General features: G+C 41.9%; 1 protein-coding gene across 2 annotated transcripts in view; it reads right to left on the bottom strand.

Moving 5' to 3' along the window:
• Positions 1-19,356, bottom strand: part of PDE4C (phosphodiesterase 4C) — a 487,758-nt gene that overhangs the window by 402,470 nt on the left and 65,932 nt on the right. For both annotated transcript variants that reach the window (XM_072113910.1, XM_072113916.1), the window contains exon 2: positions 16,692-16,755. In XM_072113910.1, the coding sequence (XP_071970011.1) occupies positions 16,692-16,730 (39 nt within the window). In that variant the 5' untranslated portion in view covers positions 16,731-16,755. The remainder of the gene's footprint in view (positions 1-16,691; positions 16,756-19,356) is intronic.

The raw sequence follows: 19,356 nt of genomic DNA, 5'->3' as shown, positions 1-19,356 counted from the left end.
TTACTATTTTTCAGACTCCCTAGGGTACTTTAACTCTAGGTTGTCTGATCGATCCTATCATATACTGCCATACTACAGTATGGCAGTATATGGGGATTTTCCTCCTCATTCATTACAATGTGCCATCAGCTACCATGGAGACGTATCACCGCTCCCCGATGACGTCACGGGGAGCGAAAATCCTAGGTAAGATGGCGGCTATCTTTTTGAGGCTGCCGGCATCGCTGTGATAACACCCATGAACGGTGCTAGCACCGATCACGGATGTTACCGGTAAGTCTTTGCTGCAATATGCAGCAAAGTCTTACCGGCTATGGAGAGGGCTCAGCCGATGAGCCCTCTCCATGCAGCGGGACCCGACTGCCGCCGTGAATACACGGAGGGCGGTCGCGAACCAGTTAATCTTGGGTGCCAACTGTAGGGGGCCTACGGTTTGGGGATCACCCGGAATTGGATCCAAGGGAAGTAGAACTGACTAATCCCAGTAAATATTGAATACAGAGTACCGTCCAAAAATTCTAACAATGTTCATGACCCCAGTTAGGAACCTATCCAAGATATATTAGGAGATTGTCAGCATAAAGAGAATAATAATAATAATAATAATCTTTATTTATATAGCGCCATCAAATTACGTAGCGCTTTACAAATCATAGGAGACATATACAACTATATTACATTACAAAGAACAAAAAGTCATATGGAACAATAGGAGTGAGGGCCCTGCTCACAAGAGCTTACAGACTATGAGGATGAGGGGGTGACACAAGAGGTTGTATAATGGTCCAGCCATTCTTTATAAGGGAACAATATAAAATAATTTAATAAATAATTTACTAAACAACGATGTTGCTGCTTGAACCAGCCATCAGCCGCCATCTTATTTACAGGGTCCTAGGTGAAAAAGACTGCAGAGAAGCCTGGAGCTTGGTATATATCTGCTGTTTGCCCGATAACAGATAGGATAGTACATAGGATGGATTAGTAAAGGGAGAGTTGACATTTCATGCAGTTAGCGAGTGTGATAGGCTTTCCTAAAGAGATGGGTTTTAAGAGCACGTTTGAAGCTTTGGAGGGTGGGTATTAGTCTCAGAGTCTGGGGAAGGGCATTCCAGAGAATTGGTGCAACTCGGGAGAAGTCCTGGAGACGTGCATGGGAGGTTCGAATTAAGGTAGTGATTAATCTAATGTCACTGGCAGATCGAAGAGCACGGGAAGGGCGATAGACTGAGATGAGAGAAGAGAGATAGGGAGGTGCAGCATTATTCAGAGCTTTGTGGATGAGGGTTATTATTTTAAAGTGAATACGGAAGGAGACTGGTAGCCAGTGCAGTGATTGGCACAAACTGGAGGCATCTGTGTAGCGTTTGGCCTGAAAGACGAGCCTGGCTGCTGCATTAAGAATAGATTGAAGAGGAGCGAGTTTAGAGAGTGGAAGACCGATTAGTAGGGAGTTACAGTAGTCTAGTCGAGAGTGAATAAGTGCAACAATTAGCATTTTAGAAGTTTCAAATGTCAGAAACGGACGGATTCTGGAGATGTTTCTGAGATGCATCCAGCAAGAGCGAGCAATAGATTGAATATATGGTAAAAAGGAGATGTCAGAGTCCAGCACAACCCCAAGACAGCGGGCATGCTGCCTCGGTGCTATAGTGATCCCACAGACCGAGATGGAGAGGTCAGGGGTGGTTTGGTTAGTAGATGGTGGAAAGACAAGAAGTTCAGTCTTAGAAAGATTAAGTTTCAAGAAGAGAGAGGACATGATGTAAGAGACAGCAGAGAGACAATCACTAGTGTTCTGGATTAAGGCAGGGGTGATGTTACGTGCTGAGGTATACAGCTGGGTGTCATCAGCATAAAGATGATACTGGAAACCAAATCTGCTGATGGTTTGTCCAATGGGGGCAGTATAGAGAGAGAAGAGAAGAGGACCTAGGACTGATCCCTGAGGAACCCCGACACTGAGAGGAAGATGAGAAGAGAAAGATCCAGAAAAGGAGACACTGAAAGTGCGGTCAGAGAGATAGGAAGAAAACCAAGAGAGTGCAGTGTCCTTCAGGCCAATGGAGTTCCAGGAGTTTGGAGATAAAAGGGAGGTTAGAAACTGGTCGGTAGTTAGTAGCATTGGATGGGTCCAGTGAAGGTTTCTTTAGTAAAGGGGTAACAATAGCATGCTTGAAAGAAGAGGGGACGACACCAGAAGACAGAGAGAGATTGAAAATTTTAGTTAGGTGAGAAGTGACTGCTGGGGAGAGAGACTGTACCAGATGTGAGGGGATGGGGTCACTGATGCAGGTAGTGGGGCGAGCAGAGGAAAGGAGCCTAGACACTTCTTCCTCTGTGACTGGCTCAAAGGAAGAGAGTGAACAAGATAAGGTATGGGAGGGAAGGGGATTGGAGGGGTGAGTGGATTGAGCAATTATTTCCTGGCGGATACAATCAATTTTATCCTTAAAATAGGCGGCCAGATCTTCAGCCCCAAGGTCTGTGACAGGTGGCTGCACCTTTGGTGTTAGTAAGGAGTGAAGGGTATCAAAGAGCCTTTTGGGGTTATTAGAGAGAGGGGATATGAGATTAGTAAAATAGACCTGTTTAGCAAGGTGAAGGGCAGAGTTATAAGTTTTTAGCATAAATTTGAAGTGTAGAACGTCTGCAGATGTGCGCGATTTTCTCCACAGACGTTCAGCAATCCTGGAGCACTGCCGAAGGAAACAAGTTTGTTCAGTGTGCCAAGGTTGCCTGCGTGTGTGTTGAAAATTTCGGATAGTGAGCGGTGCCATCTCATCTAGGGCGCTTCTGACAGTGTGATTATAGTGGATAGTAGCCAGGTTTGGACAGGTGAAAGAGGAGATGGGGGACAGTGCAGACTGTAAGTTTTCTGTGAGTTTATGAGTATCTATTGCACGTGGGTTCCGGTATGAGTGATGGGTGGAAGGATTCTGAGAATGAGAAGGATTATTGAAAGTAAAAGAAAGGAGATTATGGTCTGAAAGTGGAAAGGAGGAATTGGTAAAATCAGATATTGAAGATGGTCGAGAGAAGACCAAATCGAGGATGTTTCCCTCACTATGAGTGGGGGAAACGCAGAGTTGTGAAAGACCGAGAGAAGTAGTTAGTGCTAAGAGATGAGAGGCAGGAGGGGAAATGGGAGTGTTAACAGGGATGTTGAAGTCTCCCATGATGATGGTTGGAATGTCACAGGATAAAAAGTGAGAGAGCCAAGAGGCAAAGTGGTCAAGAAACTGATAGGGTGAGCCAGGAGGACGGTATACTACAGCCACACGAAGAGAGAATGGGCGGAAAAGTCTGAGGGTGTGGACCTCAAAAGATGGGAAAGTAAGAGAAGGTACAGGAGGAATGACCTGGAAAGTGCATTGTGGAGAGAGGAGTATGCCTACCCCACCTCCCTGCCTATTCTCAGGTCTGGAACAGTGCGAAAAATGTAAACCGCCATAAGACAATGCTGCAACGGAGGCGGAGTCATCCTGCTGGATCCATGTTTCCGTAATGGCAAGCATGTCAAAAGACTTAGAAAGAGAGATCCTTTCTTCACTTAAAGCCCTGCAAGTCTGGGGTAGACCTAAGTATGCCGGCCAGCGGCTCAATTGACAACGCAAATAGGAAGGGGGAGAGAGGACAGTCTTGCCGCGTCCCCCTTTCCAGTTGGAATGCTTCCAAAACAACCCCGTTAACCATTATTCTCGCTTTCGGATTGGTGTAGAGCAGCTTGACCCACTCAATATAATGTGGTCCGAATCCCAGCTTTCGCAGTACGGCCCATAAAAATTCCAACTCAACACTGTCAAAGGCTTTGGCAGCGCCAAGTTAGAGAACCGCTCTGCCAGTCCTGCCACCCTCCTCAGCTTTGATGTTTAAGTATAGTCGTATAATATTAACTGACGTGGATCTTTCTGGCATAAACCCAGATTGGTCTGTGTGAATGAGGGAGGCAATAACCCCGAGAAGGCGATTAGCTGAGGCTTTGGCCAGGTTCCGTGGGTCCTTGCCTGGTTTTGGCACCAAGACCACTATCGCTTTTCGCATCGACGGTGGGAGAATATTATGTGACTTTGATTTATTGTCCAGCTACCTACTTATTTAACCAATACTGGGAAATGATCCGACACACTACAAGGCAAGTATTCTATGTCCGAAATATATCTCTGCATGCGCAGTGAAATAATAGCTAGATCTATTCTTGACAGTGTGTTGTGAGAGCTGGAGAAGCATAAAACTGTCTGGCATCCATATGTGTCCTCCTCCAGTAATCATACCAGCCAATCTCATTTAAGACCCTAGCCAGGACTGTAGGGGCATCAGCTCCCACCAGTACTCCCCTCCCAAACCTATCTTTATATGGTGAAAGGACCATATTATAATCCCCCACCAATACGGTACCTAAGGCAGTTTACAAATGTCAATATCTTTCTTAGAACCTCACAAGTAAACGGTGAAGGAATATATAGTGCAATCAGTATTTGAGGGTTCTTAGAAATAGAGCAGTGCAAACATACAAATCTTCCCTCCGCAGCTATCAAAGAAGAAAAGCATTCAAACGGGATTGTGGTAGGGACTAGTATGCTAACCCCCCTTGCGTGAGTAGCTATGGGATATCAACCTTTTCTGTAGGTAATTTGTATTATCCTTTGTCAAATGTGTTTCAGATGAACATAATATTGCTGGAGAATGCTTCTGTAATGTGGAAAAAACTGCCATATGTTTAGTAGCGTCCCCCAGTCCTCAAGTGTTTCATGAAATGACATTAAACTGTCTAGCCAATACACCATATGTCCACCATGGAGGGTAAGGGCACTTGCAAGGCCCCCCTTGCTGACTCTTCCCACCCCCCAAACAATTCCCAACTACCCCCCCCCCCCCCCCCTTAACCAAACACCCACTAAAGACATTCTCCCAAGTATGGAAAACAGGGGGAATATATTTGCTTTCCCGCACCTTCATGACATGTTGGGAAATCATAAACGTAGTAGCCATACAGAACATTTATTGTGAAATGCTATAACCACTTAAGCTATGGCTGAGCTCCTGCCCGCCTAAAAGAATTAATGAACATATTAGCTTTTTATAACATGAGGCCTGCATGTCACCTCACACCTTTTGACATCTAGTAAGGCATTATTAGGTACAAAAAGAGTTAACCGCTCACTGTTCTTCCTGGACCATCACCTGAAGTCGTCTTTCATTAGTGTCCAGCCATTTTGCTGCATCCGATGCAAGGTCGAAGAAATGGGTAGTTTCAAATATCACCATGCTCAATCTGGCCAGATAGAGCATGGAATACAGGACTTGCAATGCTCTCAGACTGCACTTTATCTCCACAAATTTCACCCGGCACTTCTGTACTTCGGCAGAGAAGTCCGGGTAGAATGATATTTTATTTCCATTAATAGTTAAATCCGGAAAATCCCTTGCAGCTCTCAGAATTGAAGCATGGTCTTTATAGTGCAGAACCCACAGTATAAACGATTTTGGTGCTGCCCCTGATGGTAGGGGTCAGGATGGAACCCTGTGAGCTCTCTTAACTGCAAATAACGGGGATAAAACATCTTAACCCATCTTCTCTTTTATCTAGGTTTCTATGAAGGCCACAGGATCTTTGCCTTCTGTCGTTTCAGGAATCCCAATGACTCTCAAGTTGTTCCAGAGAAGCTGGTTTTCAAGGTCATCAGTCTTTGATATAAGCAAAGAAACATTGTGAGATAATTGTTTCCGTTTTTTGTGAATGAGAGGCATTTGGTCTTCAATGTCACTGACTCTGTCCTCCACCGCATGAACTCTCTCATTCGCTTTCCTAAGGTCTTGTCGGACTAAGTTAACAGCCTCCTTCAGGCCTCCAAAGTGATTATTCAGTAATGTTGAACCACAGTGAGCCACAGCCAGAAATACATCCTTAAGAGTAGGTTCCTCAGGTACCCAGGGGCGGACAGGCCATTGTACCCACCGGGAATTTTCCTGGTGGGCCGGTTGGTCCTGGGCCAGTCTGGGGCCGGTCCGGAGCTTGTCCAGGGCCGGTCCGCACTCCCTACAACTTTTGATTTAATGTATAGTACCTGCATCGTACAATCGTACTATTAATTAGTACACAGACGCAGCGCAGCACCGCTGCTTCAGCGTCTGTGTATACATTCAGCTACACAGGTCGCGCTATTGACGTCATTGTGTGACCTGTGTAGTGTGGAGGAGGCTGACACTTACCAGCTGTCAGCTGTCACCGGCCTCCATGTAGCTCCGTGGCTTGGTGTAAGAGGCGCGGAGCAGTGACGTCACTATCCCGCGCCTCTACACCAAGCCGCCGAAGACCGAGGGAAGACGGGAAGAAACCTGCTCCAAAGAGGTGAGTATTATGTTTTTTTTAAATTATAGAATGGGGGGCATTATTGTATATCTGGGGGGCATTCATTATATGGCAGGGGGGCATTATTCTATATCTGGGGCTGGCAGGGGGAATTATTCTATATCTAGGGCTGGCGGGGGCATTATTCTATATCTGGGGCTGGCAGGGGGCATTAATTATATGTCTGGGGCGGTGGGGCATTATTCTATATCTAGGGCTGGCAGGGGGCATTAATTATATGTCTGAGGCGGCCAGGGGGCATTATTGTATATCTGGGGCTGACAGTTGGCATTAATTATATGGTGGGGGCATTAGTCCATATCTAGGGCTGGCAGGGGGCATTCATTATATGTCTGAGGCGGGCAGGGGGCATTATTATATGTCTGGGGCGGGCAGGGGGCATTAATTATATGGCGGGGGGCATTATTGTATATCTGGGGCTGACAGGGGTATTAACTATATGTCTGGGACAGGGGGCATTATTCCATATCTAGGGCTGGCAGGGGGCATTAATGTATATCTGGGGCTGGCAGGGGCATTTATTATATGGCAGGGGGCATTATTCTATATCTGGTGCTGGCAGGGGGCATTTATTATATGTCTGAGGTGGGCAGGGGGCATTATTGTATATCTGGGGCTGGCAGGGGCATTAATTATACGTCTGGGGTGGGGGTGGGGGGATTATTCTATATCTGGGGCTGGCAGGGGGCATTAATTACATGTCTGGGGCAGGCAGGGGGCATTATTTATATGTCTGGGGCAGGCAGGGGGCATTATTTATATGTCTGGGGCAGGCAGGGGGCATTATTTATATGTCTGGGGCAGGCAGGGGGGCATTAATTATACGTCTGGGGCAGGCAGGGGGCATTTATTATATGTCTGGGGTAGGCTGGGGGCATAAATTCTATGTCTGGGGTAGGTTGGGGGCATAAATTCTATGTCTGGGGTAGGGGTTTTACATTATAGGGCACTATTTGTGTGGTACTAATATTTCAGGGGGCTCTATTACAGTATTTGGGGCACAGTATTGGTGGTAGCAGAAGAAGGGACAATGGGAAAGTGCAGCACATAAGACGTCTGTGTGGTAAACTCTACAGGAATGCTGTGCACCTGGAGGAAGAGACAAGGTGATGGTGGAACTAATGGAGAAGATGAGGAACGAATACAATCCGAGGAAACGTCACCTGATGTCACTGGATTTAATAGGTGAGGATCTCTCATGTGTTTTCTGTAGCTGTATATGATAAATACAGATTTTTTTCATGTTTGCTTCTGTGTATATATGTAGTATTATAGTAGTTATATCCCTGTACATAGGGGCAGTATTATAGTAGTTATATTCTCGTACATAGGGGGCAGTATTATAGTAGTTATATTCTTGTACATAGGGGGCAGTATTATAGTAGTTATATTCTTGTACATAGGGGGCAGTATTATAGTAGTTATATTCTTGTACATAGGAGGCAGTATTATAGTAAATATATTCTTGTACATAGGGTGCAGTATTATAGTAGTTATATCCCTGTACATAGGAGGCAGTATTATAGTAGTTATATCCCTGTACATAGGAGGCAGTATTATAGTAGTTATATCCCTGTACATAGGAGGCAGTATTATAGTAGTTATATTCTTCTACATATGGGGCAGTATTATAGTAGTTATATTCTCGTACATAGGGAGCAGTATTATAGTAGTTATATCCCTGTACATAGGAGGCAGTATTATAGTAGTTATATTCTTCTACATATGGGGCAGTATTATAGTAGTTATATTCTCGTACATACGGAGCAGTATTATAGTAGTTATATTCTTGTACATAGGGGACAGTATTATAGTAGTTATATTCCTGTACATAGGAGGCAGTATTATAGTAGATATATATTCCTGTACATAGGGGGCAGTATTATAGTAGTTATATTCCTGTACATAGGGGGCAGTATTATAGTAGTTATATTCTCGAACATAGGGGGCAGTATTATAGTAGTTATATTCCTGTACATAGGGGGCAGTATTAAAGTAGTTATATTCTTGTACATAGGGTGCAGTATTATAGTAGTTATATTCCTGTACATAGGAGCCAGTATTATAGTAGTTATATCCCTGTACATAGGAGGCAGTATTATAGTAGTTATATTCTTGTACATAGGGAGCAGTATTATAGTAGTTATATTCTTGCACATAGGGGACAGTATTATAGTAGTTATATTCCTGTACATAGGGGGCAGTATTATAGTAAATATATTCTTGTACATAGGGTGCAGTATTATAGTAGTTATATTCCTGTACATAGGAGGCAGTATTATAGTAGTTATATTCCTGTACATAGGGGACAGTATTATAGTAAATATATTCTTGTACATAGGGGGCAGTATTATAGTAGTTATATTCTTGTACATAGGGAGCAGTATTATAGTAGTTATATTCTTGTACATAGGGAGCAGTGTTATAGTAGTTATATTCTTGTACATATATTCTTGTACATAGTTGTATTCTTGTACATACATTCTTGTACATATGTATATTCTTGTACATAGTTGTATTCTTGTGCATACATTCTTGTACATATGTATATTCTTGTACATATTATAGTAGTTATATTATTATAGATAAGGGAGGTGGAGGAGATGACGTGCTGACGTAATGTAGGCACTTATGCGAGGCTGGCCGAGGTGGAGGGAGTTACTGAGTGACGCGGGGAGCTCCCGGAAGCCGCTGGGAGAGAAGCGAGGAGAACCGCGAGGAGACCCGCAAGGAGCCGCGAGGAAGGCTCGGACAAAGAGCTATAAAGCGCTATAAGTGAATTAAAGTTATATTCCAGCCCGGCCGCATGCTGATGGTGAAGGTACCGGGCGGCAGATATCGGGCTGCAGCACTTAGCGGCATGCTACAGGAGGCGATACCAAGAACGTTCCATCTGCTAACGCTGCACCTGCCAACGCTGCACTAGGGAGAAAAAACAAGTGGAGCAGAGCGGGACCAGGAAAAAAAAAAAGAAAAAAGCAGTCCGCCTGCCGATAGGAGACAGTGCAGATGCACTGCACCAGGTACTGGCTGGTTACAGAGCATACTGGAAGGAGCTCTAAGCGCATAAGGTGCTCCGGTTACGCAAATTGGTGACATTTCACCAGCAACATTAAACAAAAGAAGAGAATTTGGAAGGATAACCACCATCCTGCAAGGAAAAAACATACGCTACTCTTGGGGTTTCCCTTTATCACTTATCGTCACAAAAGAAGATCAGAAGTACATTTGTAATACTGTAAAGAAGGCGGAAGAACTTATGATTGGATGGGGTTGGATGCAGGAACCAGACCGGTCTCAAAAAAAGGACTTTGATATTCCAGAAAAAATTAAAGTGGATTGGAGACCGGCTCCAAAAACTACATCTTGACCGGCCCCAAATCCGCAGAAAATGACATACCTAAAACGCAAGGACTATTATTACTTAACAAAAGACAACCGACCGGGTGTTGTGCTCAGGACATGTTGACACTAAATTATATCATTGAGTTTAACTCTTTTGTGAAGAATCACATCATGGTAACAGTATCAAGAGGTGACCTCCCATGGGCAGGATGTAAGGGGTTTATTTGGCCCTAACTGATACTGGTCACAATGATAGCGGGAGAGAGAATGTGGGGGAATAAAAAAAAAATAAAATTTTTAAATATGTATATAAATATAAAATAAACCTCACAGAAATCACTCAGTAGGCTGTATAACAAAAGGACACATTTATCCAGGTCCCTCCACCAAAACCGCCTAGCGAACATTAGCTGGCGCTCGATGGAAATCCGAAGAAATTTTCTTTGGTTCTTCATCTCCTCTTTTAGCCACACTTTCATCGGCCAAAACAACGTTAGGCCGTATCAGCATGAGTACAACCTAAGATATATTATGCAGTTGTTATTTTCAGGGAACATTAAACCTAAGCTCCCACTAAATAGCTTGACTTTTTTGACCCTGTACCCACTAAAGATTTATAAAGATAGCCCTTCCCCCATAATTTCGACAGTAAACAGCTGCTTCAAGCTATCTGCAAAGGCGTAGAAATACGTCTTGAGTTCCCCCCTCTCTGGTTTCACGATAGAAAATCATCTACTCTAAAATGGTATACGTGGAAATACTAAGTTTAAATGTACGGGGATTAAATTCCCCAGGGAAAAGATTTATGGTTTGGCGAAATATAAAGTTATATTCTCCTGATATAGTTATGTTACAGGAAACACATATTTTGTGGAAAGATTGCCATAGATTTAGCGATACATTTTATACACGTATATATTTCGCTTCAGACAGACAAAAAAAAAGCGGGAGTAGCAATTGCAATTAAAAACACGCTCCCAGTTACGCAAATTGAGGCCGAACAAGACATTCATGGCAGATATGTTTTGCTCCACTGCCTTATATATAACCAGGCTTTTAGTATCATAAACATATATGCCCCTAACCAAGGTCAAGTAAAATTCTATTAAAAATGTCTTCAGTAAGTTTATTAGTATATCATCATTGGTGGTGACTTTAATGCAGTTGTTAACCGTCGTATTGACACCACATCTGAAACATTAAACCTCAAGAAAAAAACGTGCATCGGAGAAACCATACGAGAATATGATCTACATGATGTATGGAGATACGATCACGGTGAGGGAAAAGACTATACGTTTTTTTCTAAACCACATTCGAGCTACTCGAGGATAGATTTCTTCTTAGTAAGTAGAAGCCTGGTTAATAAGACAGTGGACGTAAAGATCCTCCCTATGACCCTTTCTGACCATGCACCGGTCAAAATTAGAATCCCAGTTGAAGGGACTTCAGTACTGGGCATGACTTGGAGATTAAATTTTTTAGTCCTAAAACAGTTAAAAAAAAAAAACTAACAGAAGAACTGAAGGTTTTTTTTAAAACCAATTCAGCGGAATGCCAATCCCCAACTAAATTGTGGTGTGCCCATAAAGCATACTTTAGAGGTTACCTAAAAATGTTGAACACCCATATGAGGAAGGAAGAAAATAAAAGGCGTAACGAGTTACTAAACCGCATCAATTCATTAGAGGAATGGCATAAATTAAAACCAGATAAAGATATAGAAGACATAATTGCTAATCTAAGAGAACAAATAAAAATTTTGTCGCTAAAAGAATATAGGGAGGCATTAAGGAGAGAAAAACTTAATAAATTTGAATTAAGCTGTAATCGAACAAAAGCCCTTTCAAACAAGCTTAAAAAGGGAATAATAACTAAAAAAACAGAAAAGATCTACGACCACGAGGGGAAAATTACTTATGACCCACAAAAAATAATAGCAACCTTTCGTATCTTCTATTCTAGGCTATATAACTTAGAGGATCAAGGTGAGGTGATAAAACCAGACACCCAACTCATTAATTCATTTTTAGACCCATCATCCCTCCCAAGGTTAAGCCCAGAACAATCGGAGTCTCTGGTGGGTGATTTTACGTTAAAAGAGGTCATGACCCAGATGGGTTAATAAATGAATACTACATAGAATTCAGTGACATTCTGGCCAAATACTTGGTGGATATGTTTAATGAGATTAAACGGGGAAATTGCATACCGGAAGAAATGTTAACAGCAAAAATAATAACAATACCAAAACCAGACAAGGACGATTCTAGAGTACAGAACTATAGACCAATTTCACTTCTTAATAGTGACATCAAAATATACTCTGCAATTTTAGCTATGAGATTAGTAAAAGTTATACCGAGTATAGTCTCAAAAGACCAGGTAGGATTTATGCCAAGAGGCCAGACCCGAGACGCTACTCGCAGAGTAATCGATCTAATCCAAGTGATAGAATCCAAGGAGGCCCCATGTGCACTGCTGTCTATCGACGCCGACAGAGTGCACTGGGGCTTCCTGGAAATAACATTGGCAAAATTTGGTTTCCCGTCAATTTTCATTGGTATGATAATGTATAGTTGCCCGGTGGCATTTATAAGTGGCCTGAGGTTCTGTTCGGAGAAATTTAAGATCACTAATGGCGTTCGTCAGGGATGTCCGCTTTCTCCCTTGCTATTTAACATCTTCATAGAACCCCTGGCACAGGCTGTGAAAATAAATAAAGATATTAGAGGGGTAAATATCAGGGGATACGGACATTCAATAGGCTTATATGCCGATGACATCATTATTTCATGTGAGGAACCAGCCGCTTCTCTGGCTGCCTTTAAAAAGGTAGTTGATCTATATTCCCTTGTATCATATTATAAAATCAATGAAAGCAAAAGCAAATTGCTATTAATAAATGGGACTACAGTATTAGAAAAAAAAATTAAAGAAAACTTCCCATATTTATGGTCCCCAGAAGGTTTTCAGTACCTGGGGATACAGCTGGCGGGTTCCCTTAAAGAAATTATTAGTAAAAATTCGACAGAATTAAATAAAAAGATAACCAATATTATTAACTATTTGACAAAATGCAGTCTAACTTGGTTAAATAAAATTGCCGCTGTAAAACGGAATATCCTGCCCACAGTACTTTATTATATGAGATGTATCCCCCTAAAATTCCCAAAAGAAGAGATAAAAAAGACTCAAAAGTATATTGACAGATACATTTGGAAGGGTAAACCTCCACGGTTGGACACGGTAGGACACCCAAACCTATCAAGATTCCAAGAAGCCATCTTGATGGAACCAATAAAAAGCTTATGGCAAAATGTAGAGAAGGAAAAATGGACAACTATAGAGCAAGCATTTGCTAAACAGACATCACTGAAAGATCTAATTGTAGCCGATTGGCTTGGCTATAATATGGCAGGGCGGATGCTTGACAGTACCAAAGCAATGTTGACAGCGTGGCACAATTATCACTCTAACCGGTCGGACATATATCTGGCTAGGCATGATGTTGACATGGATGCTCTCAGCCTGTGTCTTATAGATTTCCCAGCAGAAAAATGGAAAGCCGTAGGCATTTCTTCCTTGGCTGATCTTTTTCAAGGTGATAAAATCATGTCTTTCGAGGATGTCTACAACACTCATAGCATCCCCAAGGGTGAATTCCTTAATTATAAGAAAATCACATCGTTTTTGCAACGAACACCAAGGAAATGGGACACTAACAATGTAGGTAGAACACCTTTCGTAAAATTTTTGGAGTGTAAAAACAAATGGAAAGGCGGCATCTCAATCGCATACGGAGATCTAAACTCCCCCAGTTCCTTAAGTACGAAATTAACATATATGCAAAAATGGGAATTAGAACTGGGGAAGACGTTTTCACGGAGCGATTGGTTTTCATCATTTAAAAGAGCTCAAAACAGTTTGATGTGCCTAAACCACAGCGAATGCTACCTCAAAATTTTTCTGAGATGGCATTTAGCACCCAATAGATTAGCAAACATATACAGTAATGTTTCAAATGAATGCTGGAGAGGGTGCGGGGAGCAAGCAAACCTCCTCCACCTCTGGTGGCACTGCCCGGTTGTTATGGATTTCTGGGCACAAGTGATTGGTCTGTTTCAGAGGCGGTGTAAGACTAATCTTACCGCCTCCCCTGAGATTTTTCTTCTCAACATTATAGAGAAAAATATGCTAGTGACGTCAAAGGTATTTTTCTTAGGCTATGCTCTATAGCCAGGCTAGAGATTCAAAATAATTGGAAAACAAATCACCCACCAGAGATAGAAAGAGTAATTTTGGGGATGAATAAGCTAAAAAACTATGAATTATTCATGTATGACGGGGGAGTTATAAGCAAAAAATATTTTTTTTTCGGGGTGGGATATATGGACATGAACACAGAGTTTAAGTCAAAGATTAAACGGATACCGTACTTATAAAGAATAGGATGTAAGAATAAAAACTAGAGGTGAAATGTGGGACAGGAGAGATAAGGGCACAATATAAATAAAGCAAGATTATTGCATCTGCATCTATTTAGTTAGGCAATTGTAAATTCTTTTTTTTTCTGTGTGTAGATTGATTGTTGTCTCATACAAGGGATTGATAAATTGTTATTCTTTTTTTTATTGTATTCATGGTTTAAATAAAAAAAAAAAATATATATATTATTATAGATAAGGGGCAGTATTATAGTAGTTATATTCTTGTACATAGGGGGCAGTATTATAGTAGTTATATTCTTGTACATAGGGGCAGTATTATAGTAGTTGGCTTGTATATGGGAGAAGGTATTGTAGTAGTTTTATTTTGTATATAGAAGGCAGGATTGAATGGGTTATTCTAAATGTGTTATTGTAGCATTATTCTTGTACATAGGAGGCAGTATCAATATATTCTTTCTCTGAATTGTATGTATGGCACAGGGGAAAGGTATTTAAGGCTTATCTGGTCATGTGTTTGCATCATTTACTAATCGACAGGTCACATACTTTGCACATTAGATTCACTTACTAGCAAAAGATGTTCTTGTTTTGCATTAAGGCCATCTACCAACAATTTGTCTGTTATAACCCCACCCACTTTATCTGACCACACCCACTTGTTTTGACTCTTTAATAGATTTTTCCAGGGCCATTTTAAATTCCCAGTTCGCCCCTGCAGGTACCTGAAGGGAGGCCTCAAGCCCGCAACTGGGCCCGGTGGTAACGGACCCTTAGAGCCCTTCTTCTGATGCTGGGACAAAGGGACCTCTGAAATTTCGGAAATTTCGGAGTCAGCCGCCTCTAGTCTTACTGTCCCGGCTGCTGTGGCAGATTTATCAGTGGAGAGTCCTGCATCCTCTCGCATGAACCGCTCCGATCTTGTGGCAACATCCTGGAACCACGTGGTAGAGGTGTCTTTACTCTGCTTGGCAGGGGTATTCAGACCACTCTACTTTGTTTCATTTTAACACGCTCCAGAATATGTACCTGGCTTCAATACAGGGAGTAGTGGCAGTGCAGCTGTGTTGCGGCTGGGAAGATCGTACTCCCGCTGTGTCTAGTTCCCGTATACTTGTGTCTCACCCTTGTCATTACCGTTGTGAATAGAGGCCACCATGTGGTGAGGGAAGATGGCCGACCACGGCGGGAAACCGTTAGGGTAGTCTGTCTGTCACAGCTCCTTCACACCCAGCCATAGGGTATTCTGTACTGTACCGGTCTCCTCTGTAATCCGGTCTTCAGCACACGGAGCTGTCCCACCTTCCGCCAACTGATTCACCCCGCCTCCTCTTTGCTCCGGCAAGATGGCGCCCACAATATCCAGCTGTCTTGCACCCGAGGCCGACCTTTTCTGCCTGCAGGCTTTCTGGAGGCAGTGATCAGATATACAGGTGTTGGGGAGTATCATGCTCCAGCTTCACCCTCTCAAAATAGGTGGATTTTTGCTAATAATCAGGATGGTTAGTAGGATGTTGGGCAGGAGCGTCCTTCAACATGAGTCACCTCAGTTTAACTTAAATAAATTAAGGCTAATCTATAGTAAAATCAGACAGATAACAAAGCAGTCTACTAATTTGTCTGTGAACTGATTAAGGTAATGGTGGATGTTAGATCCCACAAATTTGAAAATAAAGGCACTATATAAATAAAGATCATTATCATTTGATATTGAAGACCTAGACTATGTATATGTTAACAATAATTTTAGCTTGGAAAACTTCAAAACTTTCAAAAGAAGACTTTCAGCACAAAGGAAATTTAGCAAATGTTGTTTACCTGTGTAAATACTCCAGCATAAACACAACTTTTCATTCCTGCACCCCTATCCCTACCCCATCTTTTTTTTTATAAACGCTCCATTTTTTGCACTTATCTTGTCTTATCTTCTTTATTTTTACGTTTCCCCTTCATTTTATTCTACACTGGTTTGCTATTAATTCCATTATGCCACAGCACAGCATGACACAAACTGCCAAAGACTGAATCATCGGGTTTTAGCAGGGGTGTGCTGTGATCATCCTCTCCATCCACATTCTACATACAATAAACATAGGGAGGCAGACCCGAATGCCTTATACTGTATACACCTTATACTGTGGGAAAATAACCTGTCTAATTACTATTAGCGCTATGGTAGTAGTTGTGTTCCCAATTGGAGTGTATGTTTAGTATATAAAATGCAATTTTTTAAATTCATGAACAATAAATACTGTGACGGTTGATACATTCAGAATCTTTCTATAGACTCAAGTATAGAAAGCTTTACACTGTTGTTACACAAATGAAGAAACAGCAAGCAAAACAGGTTGGAGACTGACACATAAAATACTATAATGGAGCACATGGTACATTTTTGTTGTGGTTATAGTTTCTCTTCAAGATCAATTTAAAACGTCAATAGATTCACCAGTAGTACTTAGTCATTTACTTGGTACCATACAGTTTTTCAATTAAAAAAAAACCATGTAAACAATATTTATTACCTCATTTGTGAGAAAGGACATTGTCCGACTCCGTCTCATTGTTTAGCTTGAAAATACACTGATCCTTAAAAAATAAAAATTAAATGAAATAAGTTACTGGAAAATTATGCAATTACATTTGCAACCACTGGAGGGCAACAGATAATGAATTCTAAAATATTATGTTTTACATATATCAAATACAATTAGAAACAATTTCTGATCCTGTAGCAATGTGTTTTTTGCAGTGATGTCTGTTGTAGAGTATTTGAATCATGTTTTCTTTAGACTGATCCTCACATTTAAGATTGGTACCTCAGTTTTTGAGGGAGAACCACTTGCTAAACCTGAGAAAAGATCTGTTCTATAAGATATACCTTGTCTCCCAAAGCCTTATACATAGATCCTGTTAAGGTCCATGTTGGTCCATGGCCAGATTCCAGGCTGAGAGGAAGCATGTCTGTGAGCTCCAGGGACCCTGACTTTCCATCGCAGCCATCCTGATCCCCAGGACTGTGCAGTCAGAGTTGGAATCAAATGGATTGGCTTTGATTCCAAAAATATATAATAAATTGTTACAATTAGTTCACAGTATTTTCTAAATATTTGTTTTCATCAGAATTTGGGGAAATTATGTAATGTCTGTTCTATTCCTAATCTAAGGGCATAGGCTTTTAGTTGAGATGAATGTGGATGCACTTTATAGAGTCAAAGTGTTAACCCTTTAAATCTCCGGGAGCTGCGCACGCCCTAGGAGACAGGGACGCACGTGCCTGATTGTCAGAGCAGACACAGGAACGCAGACCTGAGATGGCTCTCTCTCCATCTCTCATATATCACTGTCTTTCTAATCCAACCCCAACCTTTTAGTATCATTGGGTGATACCTACTTCTACATCCTTTTCCAAAGCTTTGAACAGAGAACCAACCCTCTTATTGATGTCTCTCATACAGAGTTGTGGATAGAGAAAAGAAATGGAATAAATAGTTGGGATAGTGTTCTGTGCTGTATCCGTACACATTATTTCCAATGAAGGAGTCAGTCTTTCAGGACCCTTGACTTGGCAATATTCTAGGTAATGCCCAGGCCTAGGAGATGAGCAGTAGCTAATTCATCAAAAGTAAGGTACAGAGTGTAAAAGGCCAGAAACTGCCTTAATCCCTTTCTCCCTCCACATCTTGAATGACAAATTTTCCCTCCCCAGAACAAAGTCTGGATTATCCAGTTATGGATATGGCTATATTTTCTGTTTAATGTTATTGAAGAAAGAGTTAACATTTGTTATGGACATAACCAAGTTTCATATTCTAAAGCTATGCAGGTTGGTGTCTGCTTGGTTTGACCTTGAAGAGGGTACATTCCATTCCATGTATCATGAAGAGACTAGAGCCACATGTGTATATAAATCACATGATTTGTTGTCTATCCTATGTACCTTTCTGTGCATAGACAGAAGTTTGACCAAATTAGCATAAGCTAATCACAACCTAGCATAGTAATCCTCCCTCTTATGCTAGATAAAAAACCCTGTCATTCAAAAATAAATTAGAGAGAATCTTAGAGACCATGGGGGTTATTTATCATACGCCGATGGCCACGATGTTTCCAGTGGGGGCCTGAGCAACATTTCCATGCAGGATCTAGCGTAGAAATAAATGCAGCCTGCATATTTTCACATATGAAAATGTTATGCTTGCAGCGAGTGCAAAGGAACAGGAATGCTCTGTGCCAGGGTGGCGCAGAAGCCAGTGTGTCTGAATGATTTTTTGTGTACACATTATATAATATATATTAATCAATAATATTATATTCAATTTGGAGCAGAGATCAATACATTCAGAGTGGCACAAATGCTTTAGTGCAGTGATGGCGAACCTTTTGGAGACAGAGTGCCCAAACTACAACCAAAATCCACTTATTTACCGGGAAGTGCCAAACTGGCATTTTAGGCAGTAACTTATTGTTATCTGTTCATCTACATCTTTCAATCCTATCGGCCCCCTGAGGCCACCAATACAGTTGAAAGAAGGTGGGCAAATTCAGACTCTCGTAGCTTCTCTCCAGGGTCTTTCTGTAGAGGAAAAATGGTTAGTCCAGACGGAGGACCTCCAAAGATAATGCAGTTCTGTCAACACCTTCTCACTTTTCCCGCAGTTCCAAACAGCCAATGAAGTGTTGCTTTAAAATAGCGTTTAGACCAGCATCTCTTAAGTTGCCTGGGACTTGGTTGATTTGGTCCTGTTTGGTGAACTCTGTCCTGGGGTGATGGTCTGAGTGCCCACAGAAATGGCTCCGAGTGCCACCTCTGGCACCCGTGCCATAGGTTTGCCACCACTGCTTTAGTGTGTAATACAAAACATTTGCACAAGGGAAAATATCTACCTGCAAGAAAGGGCAGGCGTAACAGTATGGTGTCTGAAAAAAGTAAATTCCACTTAATATTCCACGGCAGAAAGAAAAGGTGGGTATGTAAAAGCGAGGGTAGCAATATTGTACCAGCCAGCTCAGTCTCCAGGTATAATCAGACTAATGTTCGTTTCCTCCCAACCAGTGTAATACATTCAGCAAGCACAACAGATTGTATTTCCTGATATATGATTAAGGCTGAATTCACGTGTGCCTGCTGTACCGTAGCAAGGCGGGCACACGTCAGCACCGGGGAGAGAGGAGTGCCCCTCTCTATAG

Source organism: Engystomops pustulosus, chromosome 1 (genome assembly GCF_040894005.1).
Source record: "Engystomops pustulosus chromosome 1, aEngPut4.maternal, whole genome shotgun sequence".
Taxonomy (NCBI): Eukaryota; Metazoa; Chordata; class Amphibia; order Anura; family Leptodactylidae; genus Engystomops; species Engystomops pustulosus.
The sequence above is the reverse complement of the archived record's forward strand: the minus strand, read 5'-3'. Positions and strand labels throughout refer to the sequence as shown.